General features: G+C 53.1%; 1 protein-coding gene across 1 annotated transcript in view; it reads left to right on the forward strand.

Moving 5' to 3' along the window:
• Positions 1-19085, forward strand: part of PPP2R5D (protein phosphatase 2 regulatory subunit B'delta) — a 20381-nt gene continuing 1296 nt past the window's right edge. The window contains exons 1-15 of the mRNA XM_026507419.4: positions 1-162; positions 4804-4881; positions 14871-15081; positions 15334-15533; positions 15622-15732; positions 15864-15956; positions 16385-16515; positions 16649-16708; positions 16814-16922; positions 17128-17181; positions 17491-17661; positions 17765-17892; positions 18511-18612; positions 18716-18788; positions 18934-19050. Coding sequence (XP_026363204.1) covers positions 136-162; positions 4804-4881; positions 14871-15081; positions 15334-15533; positions 15622-15732; positions 15864-15956; positions 16385-16515; positions 16649-16708; positions 16814-16922; positions 17128-17181; positions 17491-17661; positions 17765-17892; positions 18511-18612; positions 18716-18788; positions 18934-19050 — 1665 coding nt within the window. The 5' untranslated portion in view covers positions 1-135. The remainder of the gene's footprint in view (positions 163-4803; positions 4882-14870; positions 15082-15333; positions 15534-15621; positions 15733-15863; positions 15957-16384; positions 16516-16648; positions 16709-16813; positions 16923-17127; positions 17182-17490; positions 17662-17764; positions 17893-18510; positions 18613-18715; positions 18789-18933; positions 19051-19085) is intronic.

Raw genomic sequence — 19085 nt, forward strand, 5'->3', positions numbered from 1 at the left:
GAGGCGCAATCACCGCTCGACCCGGGCGCAGCGCGCAGGCGGTGGCGAAGAGACGCCGAGCGGGCCGAGTGCGGCCGAGCAAAGCCGGAGCCGGAGCGGGGCCGCAGGAGCCGGGCTGGGTCCGGACGGGCCGAGATGCCCTATAAACTGAAGAAGGAGAAGGTGAGTGTGGCCCTCTTCCTCGCGCCTCCGCCTTGGGGCCTGCGCGGAGCTCTGGGAGAGGCCGAGCCAGGCCCGGGACAGCCCCAGACTGACCCTCCCGTCCGGCCCCCGCAGGACTCCCGGGGCCAGCCCTCCGCCCCCGCTGCTGGCCGCACCCCCAGCCTGTGCCGCAGCTGGGAAGCCTCCCTCACCTAGCCCGGGATGGAGTCCCCCGCGTACACCTCCATCCTTTCCTCCCTTCACCTACCCCCGGCCCTGGGTAACCACCTCCCTCCAGATCTGCCCCACTCCCAGGTCACTCCGCTGCTTTTTCTCCACCCCCCCCCACCCGTTTACCCGTTTGGGACAGCCCCTCATCTGAGACTGCACCTCCCTCCAGCCCACCTCCCCCCCCCCCGCCCCCCATTGCGCGCAGCCCCTTCTCTTCTTACACGCCTGGGCCTGGGCCTGGGCCGGCCTTCTCCACCGTACCCTACAGCCCCTTCTCCCTCCCCGCCAAGCTCCTTGACCTAGAACTGCTCTGCTTTCTCTCTCCTCCACCAAATCTGGCCTAGGCCCCTCCCTCTAGTTCTTCCTTCACACACAAACTTGTAAGCCAGGACTGAGCCCTTCCTTCTGTTGATGGAACCTCAGAACGTCAGTGCTGGAAGGGACCTCTGAGAGCATTCAGTGCAATCCTTAGTGATACAGATGAGGAGACTGAAGCCCCGATAGGGGAAGGGACTTGGCCAAGGTCACACAGCCTACTTGGAGGCCCAGCTGCAATATCAGGTCTCTTGATTTAAAGGCCTCCTTTGTACCAAAGCCTCCCTAACAGGCATCAACCGACTTGCAGGTTCATCCTGAATCAATTACCTTTCCTAATCTGAGCGAGCTCCTCCCCTTATTCCTAATCTTAGGATAACATTTGCATTTTTCCAGTGTTGCACCAGTGCTGAATTCCTGCCTTTCTAGGCTACACTACCCTCAAATTGGGAATCTGCCCTTACTATCAGATTAGTTTTCCTTCTTACCCCAAAGGCCAGCCAGCCACCCCTGGACACCCTTGACTTTGTCCTGGTGTCCTGATACAGACTGTTTCTTGATGTTGCCTTCTTTACCTTCCTCTTCTACCTCCATACTGCCTTCCCCTGTTCTTCATCCCTGCCTTTCTCTACCTTCTATTTCCTGCTGTTGCTGAGGTCTGACTCAGAGGTGTGGTTCCTTTGAGGTACAGATTCACACAGAGGATGCTAGGATACCAGTTCCAGCCTCCCCCAGCTTCTCCTCTCCTGGGGTTAGCCCCTCGTGGTGGGGGCTGGCTCTGGCCTGGCACTCTGCTCAGCCACTTTATGACCTGAGAGGTGTCTTGCTTTCATTTGCCCTCTGATGGGCTGGGTCGCTGGGTTGCTGTGTCTGACCTTTATCAGTTCAACTCTTTATCTTGGGGCTTTCAGAGGTTTGGCAGGCAGCTCTGATTCTGGGTTGTCCCCATTACCTCACAGGGACAGAGGTTCTGAGTGGAGGGTTGGTGATGGCGTACTAGGCAGGGAAGCTCCTGGGGTCCTGGGCTGGGCAGGTTGGCGTGCTGCACCCAGGCCCTGTGTCCTTGGGGAGTGGGCCTGCTGAGGTGGTTTGGGCAGCGTAGCTGGGAACGATGCACACCCAAGTCAGCCACACCTGAGGCTAAGGGGCTTCTTCAAGGAGTGTGGATGCGTGGGGAATTCAGGGGAAGCTGGTGGGGTCCCCACCCATTGGTAGTTTTTAGTCTTAACGGAACAGATACTGTCCCAGCTGCAAAAAGCCTTCTTCTACTAGGTGACTGAGAAGAAAAAATTCTTAGACTCGCTAGGACCATAGGTATTTGCCCATAGTATTTGGCTGGGAAAGAGTTTGGAGGAACTGGGGTACCCAGAGCCAGGCATCTTGGATTCCTTTTAAGGTTTAACTTTCAGCTTTTGATTTCCAGTTGCATTTGGCCTCCTTCAGTGGTTAACAAGTCCTGAGGGGAGGGGGGTGACAATGTGACTGAGGTTTGCCTGGATGGGGTGGGAGCAGAGAGGAGGGGTGGGCGGAGGGTCTTTATTTTGGAACCATCAACTCTCCCTGTTCTTCATCTCTGCTGGTCCCAGTCTTGGCCATCCTTCACAGCCTTCTCCCTGAAGACTTCCGTGAACCCTCAGTTAGGAGTGAGCTCTCCCTCCTCCCCTGGATTTGCAGAAGACTTGATAGGTCACCTAGGGTCTTTTTGTGTTCCCTTGGACTGGAATTAATTGTGAACAAATCTTTTCTTCCCCCTTGAGATAGTAACTAAGCTCCATTTTGGTTTGGCATCTTCCTTGCACACAGTAGGCACTCAATAGATGGGTGCTGAGTCAATCCATTAGGGTGATTTGCTTCCTTCCTCCTTATCTCTTTTAGGTTCCCCGGCGGTGTGCCCCAGCTCCTTTCCACCTTCTTCTTGTTCTTCATAATAGTAATAACATTGACTAACATTGGGTTATTCATGTGCCGGACAGTGTGCTAAAGGGAATTGGGTAATATGACTGTTGTCACTTCAAAGATGAGGACTGAGGCTCAGAGAGCCTAGTTAACCTGCTTACGGTGATAGAGCTAGTGAGAGTTGGGCCCGAAGCGGAGTGTGGGCTCCAAACCACCGTGCCGGGAGGCACTTGACTGCTGGGCTGCCCCGGGGTGAGCTGGGGTGTGCTGGGGTGTGTGCATTCCACCTGTTCTGCAAGAGCCCGGAGCAAGGGTGGTGGGCGTGGCTTCCGCGTGCCCCCACACACGCCCACGCACGCACGCAGGCAGGCAGCTGGGATCTCTCCTAGGAGCACTCCCTGACAGGTAGGTTTGAGCAGTGGGGCTGGTGGAGGAGTGCTAAAAGGAGAAGGAGCTTGCGGTCAAGCAGAGATGAAACAGGTACAAAGATGGGTCAGCTTTGTCCAAGAGGCCCACGTTTGGGGACTGTCGCCTCAGTGACTCCTGCCTGCACCCCTCATCCTTTTCCTCTACACCCCACGCTCTGAGCCATACTCCCTGGCCCCTTGGCAAGGGGTCAGTGTGCCCAGCCTAGTCAGTGGGCAGTGGAGAGGGTGCTTGGCCCAAAGGAGGAGCGCCTTGTGACACCTGGAGCTGCGCCACACCTGGGAAGGGCTCTCTTCTTCCTTGCCCCCTCTTCCAGCCCACGCAGAGCTCTGTTCTTGCAGAAATCCCTGTGCCCCCATAGTCACTATGACTTAACATTTGTCACTGAAGGGGCCCAGGTGCCATCGAGCGGCAGAATCTCAGAGCTGGAAGTGACTTCCAGGATCCTCCGACCGAGTCTTCATTTAGGGCTCGAATCCCTTCTGCCCCTGATTTAGAAGAGTCAGGAATACTCCTTTGCTCCCGAAGGCTCTCGGGACTGGGGAGCTCGCAGCCCGTTTCTGTGCTGCTAGTCTAGGAGAAAATCCTTCCTCGTTTGGAGCCTCAGCCTGTCTTCCTGCCACTTCAGCCCATGGCTCTTGGCCTCTGGATCCACATAGAACAAGTCGCATCTCTAGTCTGCAGGCAGCTCTTCTTTCTTCGTAAAACCCCCTCTTGCTCACCCACCACCGGGACTCCTCCCTTCCATTGTTAGCCATCCCAGCCTTGCAGCTGTTGCTCTCAGGACAGGCTTTTGAATCCACTCCCAGTATGGGTTGTATTTCGCCAGAAGAAAACCTAGGATTTGTCTTTGTCCCTCCCAAAGTCTGATGCTCACGACTGAACCAGATCTTCCCAAATAGCCCCATGAAGTGCCAAGGACAGGGGCGCTTCCCCGTCCCCCCAGTGCCAAGCCCTCCACACTCTGTCTGTTAATTGGATGGAAGGTCACGGGGTGCTGTGACGCCCCGGCACTTGGATGGTTTGTGTTGAGCTTGCAGTCAGACCTAAATCCCCAAGTCTTTTTCACATTTTCCCTGTCCTGTCCCTGCGCAGTTGGTTTTTTTGGCCTGAAGCATAGGAAGAGACGCCGGGCAGGCCGGAGCTCTGAGCCAGTGGCCTGGTTCCCGAGGGAGACTTCAGACTAGTGCTCGTCTTTGTAGCAGTTCAGGGTTTTACCCCCATCGCTGTCCCTGTGCTTGTCCACTGGGGCGTTCCTGGGATGATTCCTGTACCTGATTAGGCCAGTAGCACCCTCTAGTCTGGGTGTGATTTGTAATTTCCCAAAAAGGCTTCCAAGTCTTTGCAGATGGCTTTTGGGGAAGAGTGGTGACTCCCTCCCCTCCAGCATGAGAGCCTCGGCACCTCTTGCCTGCTGGAGCCAGAAGCCAGTCTGAGTAGCTTGTTCCATGGGACTTCCCCTGAAAGCTCCTCGCCCTGGTTCTTCCTGGACGGAGGCCCTCCCAGGCCCCAGCTCTTAGACCAGCCATGTGAGGTGACCGAGCATTATCTTGCTTAAATTATCTTCGAGATGTCTTCCTGACCAGATTCCAGACTGTGTGGAGGGACCAACTCTCCCTCTGTGGACCCCAAGTCTTCCTCGCCTGGGCTGGGTACAATGTAGATGCTCGGTGATGCTGACTGATTGATTGATTCCATTGGACAAAGGATAATCACAACACAGATGTAAGGGGTCCAGATGAGGCCTCTCCCTCCCCCTGGCATCTGCTAACTACCTCCATCTTCCTCCTTCAGGAGCCCCCCAAGCTTGCCAAAGGCACGGCCAAGCCCAGCAGCTCGGGCAAGGATGGTGGAGGCGAGAGCACCGACGAGGTAATGACCATGGGCACAGCCCTAGTTACGGTGCAGGCACCAGCTCCAAGTGCTTGACGGCTGGTGGGTGAGGGATCCCCGGGGGGCCAGAAGTTATCCTGGCAGAAGGAACGGGGATTTCCGCAGCCTGGGAGGGGCTTGGACAGCCCAGCCAGGTAGCTGCCCTGGGCAGCCTTCCCCTTTGGCTGGTGTAGAGCAAAGAGACTCTGCAGGTCTTCAGACGCCCCAGCATTTCCCGTGAAAGTCATTTCTCTGACTGCCAACTTTGAGTGATGCGAATTCCTTTCTCCTTAGGGCAAAAAGCGAGGGGTATCAGGTGCTGGGGAGAGAGGAAGAAGTACACGGGTGCTCCGTGGGGCGTGAGTGGCTTCAGCGTGGCTCAGGATAGGGCCGGGGGTGGGGAGCGGCTGGTATTCCTGAGTCTGGCAGGCAGGGCTGGGCCCACTGCCCTTGGTTCTGATCATTTGCTGCTAAAGGCCAGTCAGGAGCAGAGGTCAGCACAGCTTAGCAATCTAGGGCTCTAAAGCAATAAATGGCAAGCCGGGAGAGCACTGGAGGGTGGAGAGACTTAAGTCCAGAGTATGTCCCGGGAAGTTTGGGAGTGTGCTCACTGGGCTGCTCAAGATGGTGGCCAGTCCTGTGGGCACGTTGAGCAAGCACCCCTGTTACTCAGGAACTGGTGATCCTTGGTTTCTCTGCTTCTTCTCTCCTGTTCTAAACCTTCCAGAGGAATGGAAGACAGCAGGAAATAGCTCTCTAATTATGGGCAGAGCTTGTGGGTTTTTGGGGGAAGAAGAGATCGATTAACAAGTGTTTGGGGTTAACCCTGGATTTAGATTTTTCTAGGTACTTCTGGTCCCTGTCACCTCTAAAGAGATCCCAGCCCCACACCTCTGACCATCGTTTTAGGCCTCACTTAATTAATCAGAGGAAGCAGGGTTGGTTTTCCCCATTTTACAGACATGGGAGTTGAGGACCACGAAAGATGAATTCTTCCTTCCTCTGCACTTATATAGTCCTCTGAACATGTCTCTGGGATAGGCCTTATCACTCGGTGCTGTAACTATTTGTCCAACATGTGTTTCTCTCCACCACACTGTGGACTCTGAGGGGAGGAGCTGCGTGTGCTGGACGGTGCATTGCTTTTTCCCCACACCTGTGTGCTTGTACACTTGGCTCTTTTTTGGAGGTGGGGGAGTATTTTTATTTATATATATTATTTTTTTAAGTAATCTCTAGGGACGCCTGGGTGGCTCAGTCGGTTAAGCATCTGCCTTTGGTTCAGGTCATGATCCCAGGGTCCTGGGATCGAGTCCCACGTCGGGCTCCCTGCTCAACGGGGAGCCTGCTTCTCCCTCTGCCTCCTGCTCCCCCTTCTTGTGCTCTCTCTCTCTGACAAATAAATAAATAAAATCTTAAAAAAAAAAAAAGTAATCTCTACACCCAGTGCGGGGCTCGAACTCGTGACCCCAAGATCAGGAGTCACATGCTTCTGCTGACTAAGCCAGCCAGGTGCCCCTCATGCAGTTGGTTCTTAATAAATCATCAGTCAGCGCTCCTGGAAAACACTCCCTCTGGGCTCAGTCTCCCCTTTAAGAATGGTGACATCTGTGGGACCCACAGGGAAGGTGCCTGGGAGCTGGCAACTGACATTCAAAGCAGCAAGAGGGACTTAGAAATAGGATTTAAAGGGACAGAAAGGAATAGTTAGGGGACTGTTCTCATCTTTTGCCTAACTAACTCCTCCTTGTTACGTTACTAGATAGATTGGATGTCTTGTCCTAAAAGCAGTCTTCCTTGACCACCTCCCCTTCCCTCCCCACCAGGACGTGGTCGGGGCTCCCACTGTCTGCCCTTCTGGCACCCAGTACCACCCCACGGCAGCATTGAACCACAGCTGTAGTTAAAGAATTTGATGTGAATTCGTTGTTCATCAGTTTTAACTCTTGTGTTAGCACGTGAGCTCTGTGAGGCCCCCCTTCCATGCCGAAGGGCCTGGCACACCAGCGGTACCAGTATTTGAATGCATTAGTGACCAATAAGCAAACCAATCAACTTCAAAAAAGTGCTGGAAGTAACCTTAGAGTCTACCCCTCTCCTTTCCTAGGTAGGAAAGTGAAAGCTCAAACAGGCGAAGAAAGATGCTGAGACCAACTACGGGCATTTCTCCACTACCTTTCTGGACCCATGGGTTAAAGGCAGTGGGTTGATACAAGGCCTTTTGGAAAAGGAGAGTGCTGAGTTCCCCTTGGGCTCCGTTCTGTGAAGTGTTGCCCAGGGCTCACCGGTAGGAGGCAGCAGCAGGAGTTGTGTGCGATTGTCCAGGCATGTCCCCGTGGGGCCCCAGGCAGAGGGATGGTAGAAAAGTTGGGGGCCGGGCTACCAGGCCTAGGTCATCCAAAGCCATTTGGCACAGTCCTTTCCTCGCTTTCTGTAGTCCAGAATTTGGGGCTCTTCTAGCCAGATTCACCCTGTGTCATGCATTCGCCAGAGCTTTCTCAGTTGAGCCTAGTAACGATAGATAGCAGCCGCCCCTTATTTTCTTCAGCAGTTCACTTGTGTGGTAGATTGCCAGGGCAGCCATAACAAATGACCACAAACTAGGTGGCTTCAAATGACAGAGATTGATTCTTTCACACTCCTGGAGGCCAGATATCTGAAATCGACATGTCAGAGGCCATGTCCCTCGGAGGTTCTGGGAAAGAATCTCTCCCATGCCTCTGTCCCGAGCTTCTGGTGGTTCTCAGCAATGCTTGATGTTCCTTGGCTTGTGCATACATCATTCCAGTCTCCTCCTCCGTCTTCATATGGGGTTCTCCCCTGCGTCTCTGTGTTCACATTTCCCTCTTCTTCTTGTTTTAAAATTTATTTATTCATTTGAGAGAGAGAGTGTGAGCAGGGGGAGGGGCAGAGGGAGAGGGAGATAAGCACACGCCCCGCTCAGTGGGTAGTCCTACGGGGGGGGGGGGGGGTGGGGGGGCTTGATCCCAGGACCCTGAGATGATGACCTGGGCCCAAATCAAGAGTCTGACACTCAACCGATTGAGCCCCCCAGGTGCCCTTGCATTTCCCTCTTCTTATGAGGACACTAACTATATGGGATTTAAGGCCCACCCCAGCTTGGTTATGTCTGCAAAAACCCTGTTTCCAAATAAGGTCATGTTCACAGGTGTTGGGTTGACTTGAATTTGAGAACAGACACTGTTCAACCAGGCTCTGTCCTAAGACCTTTGCTTGCATTTAATCTTTTGATCTCATTTAATCTAGACAACACTCCCCTGAGGTCATTCCATTATCGTCATCATCCCATTTCACAGATGAAACTGAGGCTTAGTGACGTTAAATAGCATTTACTCAGCCAGTAAACAGTTGAGCTGGAATGCAACCCAGTGTTGTGTGGCTTACGAGCCAGTTCTCCCGTGTTCTTAATGACATGATGACAAGATTCTTGAAGAGTCTTAGAGCGGAAAGGAGCCTTGAGAGATTAGGTCAGACTCACTGTTGACCCACTGCTGCGGGCAGTGGTCCTTCCTGGTCTGTCTCTGGAGAAAGCAGCTCCCTGCCTGGACTCTTCTATGTCCTGTGCCCTGTCCTGAGTTCCGGAAGCAGGGACAGAGGACGGAAGAAATTACCCCAGTCTCATCCACTTCAGCCTGTCCTCCCAGTAGCCAGAGTTGTTACCCTAAAAACATTTTTTTGTTTTCTCAGTCCTCTACTTAGGGGGGCTCAGTTGGTGAAGCGTCTACCTTCGGCTCAGGTCATGATCTCAGGGTCCTGGGACCAAGCCCCGCCCCCCCATTGGGCTCCTTGCTCAGCGGGGAGCTTGCTTCTCCCTCCCCCTCTGCCTGTCACTCCCCCAGCTTTTGCCCGCACTCTCTCTGTCGAATAAATTAAATTAAATTAAATTAAATTAAATTAAATTAAAAAAATCTTACAGGTTACAATTCAAACTCACACTCTGGACCCCTGTGAGCTGGCCCCACCCCATTCTTCCAGCACCCCTCCTGGTTTCTCACCCCGCTGGACTTCCCATTCTCCGATATAAGCCCTTTTATGACCCTGGGCCCTTACCGATGAGATTCCATGGGCGTGGACTACTTTATTTTTCTGCTCTGTTTCTTTGCCTGCTAAACGCACGTTTGTCCTTTGAGAGCCACATCAGAAGTCACCCTTTTCAGAGCGTCTTCACTAATTGTTCAGCCAGAGTGTGTGTTCCCAGATCCGCAGCGGCGCTCTCGGCTTTTTCATTTCCCTGCTCCCAAGCTGCCTGCATGTTGGTCTCGCCCACTGGACTGTGAGCTCTCTGAGGACACCCCTTTTGATCTCTATGGCTTAGCATGATGTTTAATCAGTAAATGAAAGGAGAAGATAAGCACAGCTAGATAGAGCTCTGGATGTCAGGATAGGAGAGAAGGCCTCTATGATCTTGGGGGTCTTAAACTAAAATGATCTTTATTTGACTAGTTAATTCATTAAGCAAAAGTGATGAGGTTAATTTTTGCGTTTTTCTTTTTTTTTCCCTTAAACTTTTTTTTTTTTTAAGATTTTATTTATTTATTTGACAGAGAGAGACAGCCAGCGAGAGAGGGAACACAAGCAGGGGGAGTGGGAGAGGAAGAAGCAGGCTCCCAGTGGAGGAGCCTGACATGGGGCTCGATCCCAGAACTCCGGGATCACGCCCTGAGCTGAAGGCAGACGCTTAAGACTGAGCCACCCAGGTGCCCCGCTTAAACTTTTTTTTAAGTAGTCTCTACCCCCAGCGTGGGGCTCAAACTTATGACCCCAAGATCAAGAGTCACATGCTCTTCTGATTGAGCCAGCCAGGTGTCCCAATCTTGTGTTTTTCACTGTTATTTTTACCTTTCATCTTTTTCTTACGATACTTTTTTTTTTTTTAATATGCTCTTTGCCCACCATGCGGCTTGAACTCAGGAACCCAAGATCAAGAGTCGCATGCTCTACCATCTGAGCCGGCCAGGCACCCCTTACAATACTTTTTCTTTTTTTTAAGATTTTTTAAACAATTTTATTTATTTGAGCAAGAGAGAGAGAGAGAGCGAGCAGGGGGAGAGGCAGAGGGAGAAGCAGACTTCCCACTGAGCAGGGAGCCCGACGTGGGGTTCGATCCCAGGACCCTGAGACCATGACCTGGGCCAGAGGCAGGTGCTTAACCAACTGAGCCACTCAGGTGCCCATTTAAAGATTTTATTTTAGGGGCACCTGAGTGGTTCGTCGGTTGTGTCTGCATTTGGCTCAGGTCATGATCTCAGGGTCATGGGATGGAGTCCGCATTGGGCTTCCTGCTCAGTGGGGAGTCTGCTTCTCCCTCTACCCCTCCCCCTACTCATGCTCTCTCTCTCTCTCAAATAAATAAATAAAATCTTTAAAAAAAATAAAGATTTTATTTTAAAGTAATCTTTACACCTGTGTGGGGCTTGAACTCACAACCCTGAGATCAAGAGTTGCACGCTCTACGGACTGAGCCAACCAGGACCCCATAATAGTTTCTATAGTACTTGATTTCTATTTCTGCCTCCTACTTTATGTTTAAATATTTGGGTTTGATTGTTAATGGTGGCTGCTTTAGGATTAGTTTGGACTAGGGTTGGTTCAGAGTGGGCAAGTTTAGTTGCAGTCTCTTGAATGTGAACTTGTTGCATAAGTTTGAAGTCCCACTTGACTGCTGGAGGCCTGAATCTGGGAAGGCTTCTTGGAGGTGGGAGGAGAAGGACCTCATGCAGAGGAGATGGCCACTACAGAGTCTCAGAAGTGGGACCAGGCAGAATGTAGTAGGGGGCGGAGAGCAGGTTGGCTGGCTTGCCTCTTTGGTCAGTGTCTACCCATGCCTCTTTGGTCAGTGTCTACCCAGAAGGTTCCCGGGGAATCAGTTGCTTCCCATCTCCATCCCAGGTCAGTAGAGAAGTTAAAAGCTGAAGCTTTAGGGCTCCTGGGTGGCTCAGTCAGTCAGGTGTCTGACTCTTGATTTTGGCTTGGGTCGTAATCTCGGGGTCATGGGCTCAAGCCCCACCTCCAGCTCCGAGCTCAGCACAGAGTCTGCTTGTCCCTCTCCCTCTGCTCCTCCCCCTCCAGTGTGCTCTCTTTCTTTCTCTCTCAAATAAATAAAATCTTAAGAAAAAACAAACTGAAGCTTTTCCAGGACGCCTGGCTGGCTCAGTCAGCGGAGCATGCAACTCTTGGTCTTGGGGTTGTAAATTCAGGCTCCATGTTGGGTATAGAGATTACTAAAAAATAAAATCTTTAGAAAATGTAAAAAGAAAGAAAGCAAGCTGAAGCTTTTAGGAGAAAGAGTTGAACATGAAGTGAGCCCCTGGCACAGCCCTATACCTCCCTTCTGACAAGCATGTCTCCCAGTGAAGAGTGAATAGACCAGGGAATGTCTCCTTGAGGCTTGGCAGCCAGGCGCTCTGCTGGCTGGACCAGCTGTCTCTCAGATGCTCCTTGTGTCTGGGGCCCGGGAGCCACTGGTTCTTATAAAACCAGGGTGGCCCGGTGGGGTGGGGCAGGGCAGGCTAAGCTCAGCTGCTCTCGGGCCACCCCCGCCTTCAACGATGCAATCCTAGTAGGGAAGAGACCTTAGGTATCAACCTATTGGTTTTTAAACTTTGATTTTTAGCCACTCAGCCCTCTGTTCTCTTAACCTTCCTTGGAGATTTGTCCATTTCTACGTTAGCAGAGAAAACTGAGGCCTTGCTTCTCTCTTTCTGGGGCCAGTGCCTCCTTTCCCTGGACCTCTCCTCAGTGTGAGGTTTGTGGAGGTGAAGGGCGTCTGTGTTATCTGGGAAGACAGAGAGAGATACGCTCTCCCTCAGAGTTTCGTACCTCAGCTGACACTGAGCCCCTCGCCCTGGTATCACTAATGTTCCTCCCTCCTACTCTGCCCCTGACACTGCACAGTGCTCTGTTCTGATGGGTCCTGACTTGGGACAGGAAAGGTCTGGGCTTGGCCCCCTGTCAATCAACCATCCAGCCCTTCATTGAATGCCTGTTAGGTGCCAGTGCTGACCCTGAGGGGTGCAAACCAGGGTCCTGGCTTTCAAGGCACTTACCGAGTTGGATATGTGAACACACCAAGCAAGAAGCATTACCAGGGATGGTCACAGAACCAGTGAAACAGACAAGTAGTGTTGAGAGGTCAGGGGTAGGGACTGGACACCAAAGGGTTGGAGTTGAGAAGGGTTTTTGGAAGAGGGTGGGACTTAAATGGATCTTGAAAGATGAAATGCTTTCTTGGGTGCCCCCATTGTATGTATTTATTTTTTTTAGAGAGAGAGGAGAGAGAAGGCAGGGAGGGGCAGAGGGAGAGAGAGAATCTTAAGCAGGCTCCAAGCCCAGCATGGAGCCCATCATGGGGTTCGATCTCACAACCCTGAGATCATGACCTGAGCCAAAATCAAGAGTCAGACGTGTAACTGACTGAATCACTCCGGCACCCCTTGGGTTCTCCCATTTTAGACTAAGGAAGATAATGGACCCATGGGAACATTTGAGGTGTGCTAGTTTTAGGGATTTCCAGATTGCATTCCTAAAATCCAGGAATGGGAAATAATTAATCGTGATAATAGTAGAAGATACTTCTCGTAAAGCACTCCTGTGAGCCATATGATGTTCCCCTAAATCCTTATTACAACCTTATGAGGTAGGTACTGTTGTCATCCCCACTTGACAGATGAGAAAACTGAGGCAGGCAGACTATATGACTTTCTGGAGGTTACTTGGCTAGTAAATGACAGAGCAGGAGTCAAACCGAGGCAGTCTAGCATGCGTCCGTGCTTTTGATCACTAAGCTCCACAGATAAGGGTTTGGTTGTTCCTACAACAGGGAAATGAAGGCCCGAAGCAGGGGTGGGTCTGATCCACTCCGAGCTCTGGTCTCCCACCCTTCTGCCTCTCTCCCCTATCCCTCCCTGAGGTATGACCCATGTGCCAGATGCAGGGGGAGAGACCCCAGACTCCAGGGTGCCTTTCACAGTCTACCCAACATCACACTGGCTGAGCGCTGGTCACGGCAGGAGAGGAGTGTGGCGGCTGCTCTTGCCCCATTTCCTTGCACTCCCCTAGTCAGAGTAGTGTCTGGAGCGGTCGTTTCAGGTGGAGGAGAAGGCCAGATGGCCAGAAAGGTAATGAGCTACCCTGCACCCACAGGCCTGCCCCGGGCTGGCTCCAGTGCGTTGTCTCCTCGCCTCTGATCCCCAGATAGGTCACAAGCTTGACATAATCGTTTCTATAAAAAATTCAGAGCCTACAAAGCATAGCGTTTCTGTCCTCGTCCCTTCCCCCTATCCCAGAGGATTTCCCATTCTCCCATTGTTGTGGTAGGAAGTCAGATTTTGGGGAGGAGGCTGGAGGAGTGGTGGGGATGGCAGGTATGAGGACAGAAGGTCAACTTCTCCTGTGGTGTGGCGGCCAGCTGGACATGGCCTCAGTCCTCTGGTCCCGCTGCAGTCCTGGGGGCAAGGGTTGTCCTGTGGCTCCGCTCTGCCCTCTTCCCACAGGTGGTTACCTGCCAGGACCTGGGGGTGGACAGCCCCACACACACCTGTGTGTAGCCCTCTGAAAAATGGGCTTTGTGGGGCTCCGACACCCGTGTCTGGGAGGAAGTCAGGAGATAGCTTTTAAAAATCAGCAGTTTTTCTCCAATTGTGTAGAAGGGTCAGCTAGTACAACATTGAGAACAGTAGAAAAAAGTCACATATTGTGCTACAACGGGAGACGGTCATGAACACAGTGGTGGACTTGCTCTCGTTTCTTCCTCCTTCACTGGGTTTTGCTTTCCGTGCGTGTGTCAGAGTGTGGGTGAGCTCATTCTGCACATACAGTTTTGCATTATCCGTATAGGAAGCAATTTTCTGTCATTACGTAGTTTTAGGCTTCGTTTCGTTTTATTTTAAATTTTTGTCAACATGACAACATGTACATTGTCAGGAAAGTCAGGTAGGACCCTTGGTTTTATAATGAAGAGAACAGTCCCTGCTGAGCCCCCTGTTCTCCTGTTGTTCCGTGGTGACCACTTTCAACTCCCCTTTCCTTGGAAATTGACTTCTATACTTCCAAATAAGATTCTTCTACTGCTTTTTTTTCCTTTAATTTTCGAGTGTTAGATATTATCTATTGACTTTCTACTATGGAAAATTAAGGCCTCAGTGCCTTAGATCTCCAACCCAGACATTTCCCATGCTCCCAAAATACTTATCACCAATTTTGGGCAAATTACTATGGCTGTGTAAATATTTTCCACAGCTGAACCATGTGTGATTACATTTAGTACCTAGTTTTTATAAACATAATTCTAACTCCATGATTTTCCTTCTATCTATCTATCTATCTATCTATCTATCTATCTATCTATCATTATAAATAGGGCTGTAAAAGTGCACACAAAGCCTTCTTTTTTTTTTTAAAGATTTTATTTATTTATTCGACAGAGGTAGAGACAGCCAGCGAGAGAGGGAACACAAGCAGGGGGAGTGGGAGAGGAAGAAGCAGGCTCCCAGCGGAGGAGCCCGATGTGGGGCTCGATCCCAGAACGCCGGGATCATGCCCTGAGCCGAAGGCAGACGCTTAACCGCTGTGCCACCCAGGCACCCCACAAAGCCTTCTTTTATATGAAGGATTTTTCTCTTTTCCTTTTCTTGTTTTTTTTTTTTTAAGATTTTATTTATTTGTCAGAGAGAGAGCATAAGCAGAGGGAGAATCAGGCAGACTTGCTGTTCATGAACTAGAACATTTCGAAGGCTCTTGATGCACAGGCAGTGGGCACCATTTTGGAAGACACCGCTTCCTGACCCCTCTCTTCTAGGGATAATAGATGTTAGTTATCTCTGATGCTGACCAGAGCTGCTCCAGGGTAGGAGACAGCTGCTTGGCTGCCCAGGCCTATACAGGCCTAAATGGACGGAGGGATGGGCGGCGGCCCAGGGTGGGAGGCGTACCTCGGGGAGCCGACTTCAACGACCCACTTGTTTGACTAGGCCCAGCCGCAGCCGCAGCCGCAGCCGCAGCCCCAGCCCCAGCCCCCATCATCCAACAAGCGTCCCAGCAACAGCACGCCACCCCCGACACAACTCAGCAAAATCAAGTATTCCGGAGGGCCCCAGATCGTCAAGAAGGAGCGACGGCAAAGCTCATCCCGCTTCAATCTCAGCAAGAATCGGGAGTTGCAGAAGCTTCCTGCCCTGAAAGGTACTTGGAAAAGGTCAAGGGGGCTGGTGCACCAGGCCTAGGGGTCACAGGGCATTGGCCGAATGGAGGCTTGGGGTATTTTGGAGGGATGGAAGTTCTGCAGAATGTGTGAGAGGGAGTTCCGCCGGGGCTGGGGCTGCCAGGGGAGCAGGCTGGCAGCAGGTCGGGGTAGGGGAAAGTTCTGTAAGGCAAGTGGCGCCTGGCAGCGAAGGGCCGGGGAGGAGAATATGACTGTTGCCTCGCCACCCCCAGATTCGCCCACCCAGGAGCGGGAGGAGCTCTTTATCCAGAAGCTGCGCCAGTGCTGCGTCCTCTTTGACTTTGTATCAGATCCGCTCAGTGACCTCAAATTCAAGGAGGTGAAGCGGGCAGGACTCAACGAGATGGTGGAGTACATCACCCACAGCCGCGATGTCGTCACGGAGGCCATTTACCCTGAGGCGGTCACCATGGTGGGCACTGGGCAAAGGGGGGAGCGGGCAGGGCCAGCGGCTGTGGAGAAGCCTGGACGGGAGCTCTCACCTGGGTCCTGCCCCTCAGTTTTCAGTGAACCTCTTCCGGACGCTGCCACCTTCATCAAACCCCACCGGGGCCGAGTTTGACCCTGAAGAGGATGAGCCCACCCTGGAAGCTGCCTGGCCCCATCTGCAGGTATCGGAGTGAGGGGGCAGGCGGGCCCTGGCTGCAGGGAATGGGGCGCTCAGAGACCTGCAGCCGGGGGGTGCGGAATCGCCCAGCTCTTGGGGAACGCCCCCTAAGCGGATGCTCATTGTCCCCGACAGCTCGTGTATGAGTTCTTCTTACGTTTCCTTGAGTCTCCTGATTTCCAGCCAAACATAGCCAAGAAGTATATCGACCAGAAGTTTGTCCTTGCTGTGAGTCCCTGAAGTTCCCGTCCTGCCCTTCTTCCAGTGCATGAGCTCTAGCCCCGCAGCCCTCGCTGCAGGCCCCGCTCCTTCTCCATCTGCTGAGTATATGGGCTTTCAGCCGGGTCCGGTACAAAGCGACTGGTGGTGGAGGGTTGGATAAACAAACCTCTCTGCTCTCAAGAAGCTTCCAGCGTAACTGAAGGAAACAAGCAAGAGTTACCTGTGCCCCGGCAGTGGGGCATGTAAACGTGCACGCCCAGACATCACGCTGGGGAGAGCCATGTGAGAGCAGCAGTCTGCTCGCCAGGGACTTGTCCCCACCCCCCATCCAGAGAACCTCTGGGTGTCCCCTGGCTAGGACCCTGTGTCTCCCCAGCCCTGGCCTTTTCCTGGCTCCTGCCTCACCCACCACCTTTCCCCTTGCCGGCTCGCAGCTCTTGGACCTGTTTGACAGTGAGGACCCTCGAGAGCGGGACTTCCTCAAGACCATCTTGCATCGCATCTATGGCAAGTTTCTGGGGCTCCGGGCTTATATCCGTAGGCAGATCAACCACATCTTCTACAGGTGAGGCCAGGAGCCAGGCTTAGGAGCAAAGCAAGCCTTGCTAAGTTGGGGTGGGAGCAGAAGGTAGGGGGATTCTGCAGAGAGCTGCAGGGACATCAGGGATTGTCAGGAGAGCCTTTCTTTCTTCCCTCAGGTTCATCTATGAGACAGAGCATCACAACGGCATTGCTGAGCTCCTCGAGATCCTTGGCAGGTGAAGGGGGTGTGGGGACACGCATGCCTGAGGAAGGTTGGGAGGATTGGAACACTGAACTTGGACGCGGCCCTTTGGTCCTAACCAACCTCCCGTAACTCCTAGCATCATCAACGGCTTTGCCTTGCCCCTTAAGGAAGAGCACAAGATGTTCCTCATCCGTGTCCTGCTTCCCCTTCACAAGGTCAAGTCCCTGAGTGTCTACCACCCGCAGGTGAGCCGCCTTCCTCCTGATGGTCCCTGCCTGACAGCAGAGAGGGAGGGGAAGGTATTCCAGCTGGGATGGGGGTGGCAGAAGGAGTGGGTGGGATGATTTCTCTTTACACCTCTTCTTCCATTCTGGGCTTTTGCTTCTGTCCCTGACATCTCTGAGACCTGGGCCCTGTACCTCACCTCCTTTCTACCTCACCCTTTTGCAGCTGGCTTACTGTGTGGTACAGTTCCTGGAGAAGGAGAGCAGTCTCACAGAGCCGGTAATTCCCCTTCCCAGCCCCAGGACACCTCTTCTTGTCAGTTAGACTTGCCAGCCTGTCTATCGAGTAATGCCATAAGCAGGGGCTCAGGAGGAATGTGGCCCAACAGGTGACACGCTTTCCTCTCTGAAGGAGGACGATAACCTATATATACCTAGAAAACAAATCCAGGTCAGAGAAACGTGAGCAGTTGGCGGGGGGCACCCAAGCTGTGCCCACCAGGGTGGGGAGAAAGGGCAGGAAGACTTCCGGCAGAAGCAGGCAGGTGTTGAGGGAGAATTTTCTCCCCATGTCCTGTTCTTCTCACAGGTGATTGTAGGACTTCTCAAGTTCTGGCCCAAGACCCACAGCCCCAAAGAAGTCATGTTCCTGAATGAGCTCGAGGAGATTCTGGATGTCATTGAACCTTCAGAGTTCAGCAAAGTGATGGAACCACTCTTCCGCCAGCTTGCCAAGTGTGTCTCCAGCCCCCATTTCCAGGTGAGACTCAGACCAGCACAGCCCCGTCCCGCCTCCCAGAAACCGAGGAGGGTTTCCAGCAGAGCGACCCGTATCCCTGCTGAGTCCCACCTGTCCCCACCAGGTGGCGGAGCGTGCCCTCTATTACTGGAACAATGAGTACATCATGAGCCTGATAAGTGACAATGCCGCCCGAGTCCTCCCCATCATGTTCCCTGCCCTCTACAGGAACTCCAAGAGCCACTGGAACAAGTATGGGGCTGGGGCAGGGTTGGGCGGTGGGACTCTGGTTTTGGAGCCTGTGAGGGTGTGGGAGAACTGAAGAGCCAGTGGCCTCATCTGGTCACCGAGCGGGGTGGGGGCAGGGGCGGCTGGCGCCCACTGCACGCTGATGGGCCCTTGAGGACCTGCCCGGGAGGAGGCCGGTGTATGAGACAGGGCTGTGGTACCATCTAGCGGAGCGGACTTAGACCCTTTCTCACGGCCAGATAGTCTGCAGCTTTGGAGACCTAATGCCGTGCTCCGAGAAGCCCATGTGATCTTTTTAGCATGTGCTGAATCCCAGTGTTGTAGAGGCTTTCGTGCTGAACGCAAGTGCTGCTGGGAGCCGGCCAGAGGCTAGGAAGTGGTGGGAAGAAGGTAGGTCTTGGAGCATGGGAGGCCAAGGATAGACAGGCGGACTGTTAGCTATAAAGACCCTGAAATGGCGGTCTCCAGTCACATGACTTGGCTAGAGAGAGCAGCTTACACCGCAGAGGTCTGTGAAAACCCTTAGCAGAGACCCCTCCCAGGAGAGAGCCGACTGGGGTCCTGGCACTGCCCTCGGTGTCCGTGAGGCCTCCTACACCGGACCCTTCTTCCTGGCGGCAGGACAATCCATGGGCTGATATACAATGCGCTGAAGCTGTTTATGGAGATGAACCAGAAGCTGTTCGATGACTGCACACAACAGTACAAGGCAGAGAAACAGAAGTGAGTGTCTCTCTACCTGGGGGCTTCCGTCTTCACCCCCCGGGCCCCTTTGCTTCTCTCTCAAGCCCACCTCCCCCGCTCCACCCCGTCCTTGCTCCCTCAGGGGCCGGTTCCGAATGAAGGAAAGAGAAGAGATGTGGCAAAAGATCGAGGAGCTGGCCCGACTTAATCCCCAGGTGAGGTTTTGCCGCCACTGCCCTGAACTCCGGGGCCCCATGTGGCTGAGGGAGGGTTTGTCTGAGGAGGCACAGGAAGCAGACGGGTCCAGCAGCTTCTGAAGTGGCTCTCAGCGCCTGCCCGCGGCTCTCCTTTCCTTGTCAGTATCCCATGTTTCGAGCCCCGCCACCACTGCCTCCTGTATACTCGATGGAGACAGAGACCCCCACGGCAGAGGACATCCAGCTTCTGAAGAGGACAGTGGAGACAGAGGCCGTGCAGGTGGGAAGGCACAGAGGGAGTGGGGAGCAGAAGTA

Source organism: Ursus arctos, unplaced genomic scaffold (assembly GCF_023065955.2).
Source record: "Ursus arctos isolate Adak ecotype North America unplaced genomic scaffold, UrsArc2.0 scaffold_29, whole genome shotgun sequence".
NCBI lineage: Eukaryota > Metazoa > Chordata > Mammalia > Carnivora > Ursidae > Ursus > Ursus arctos.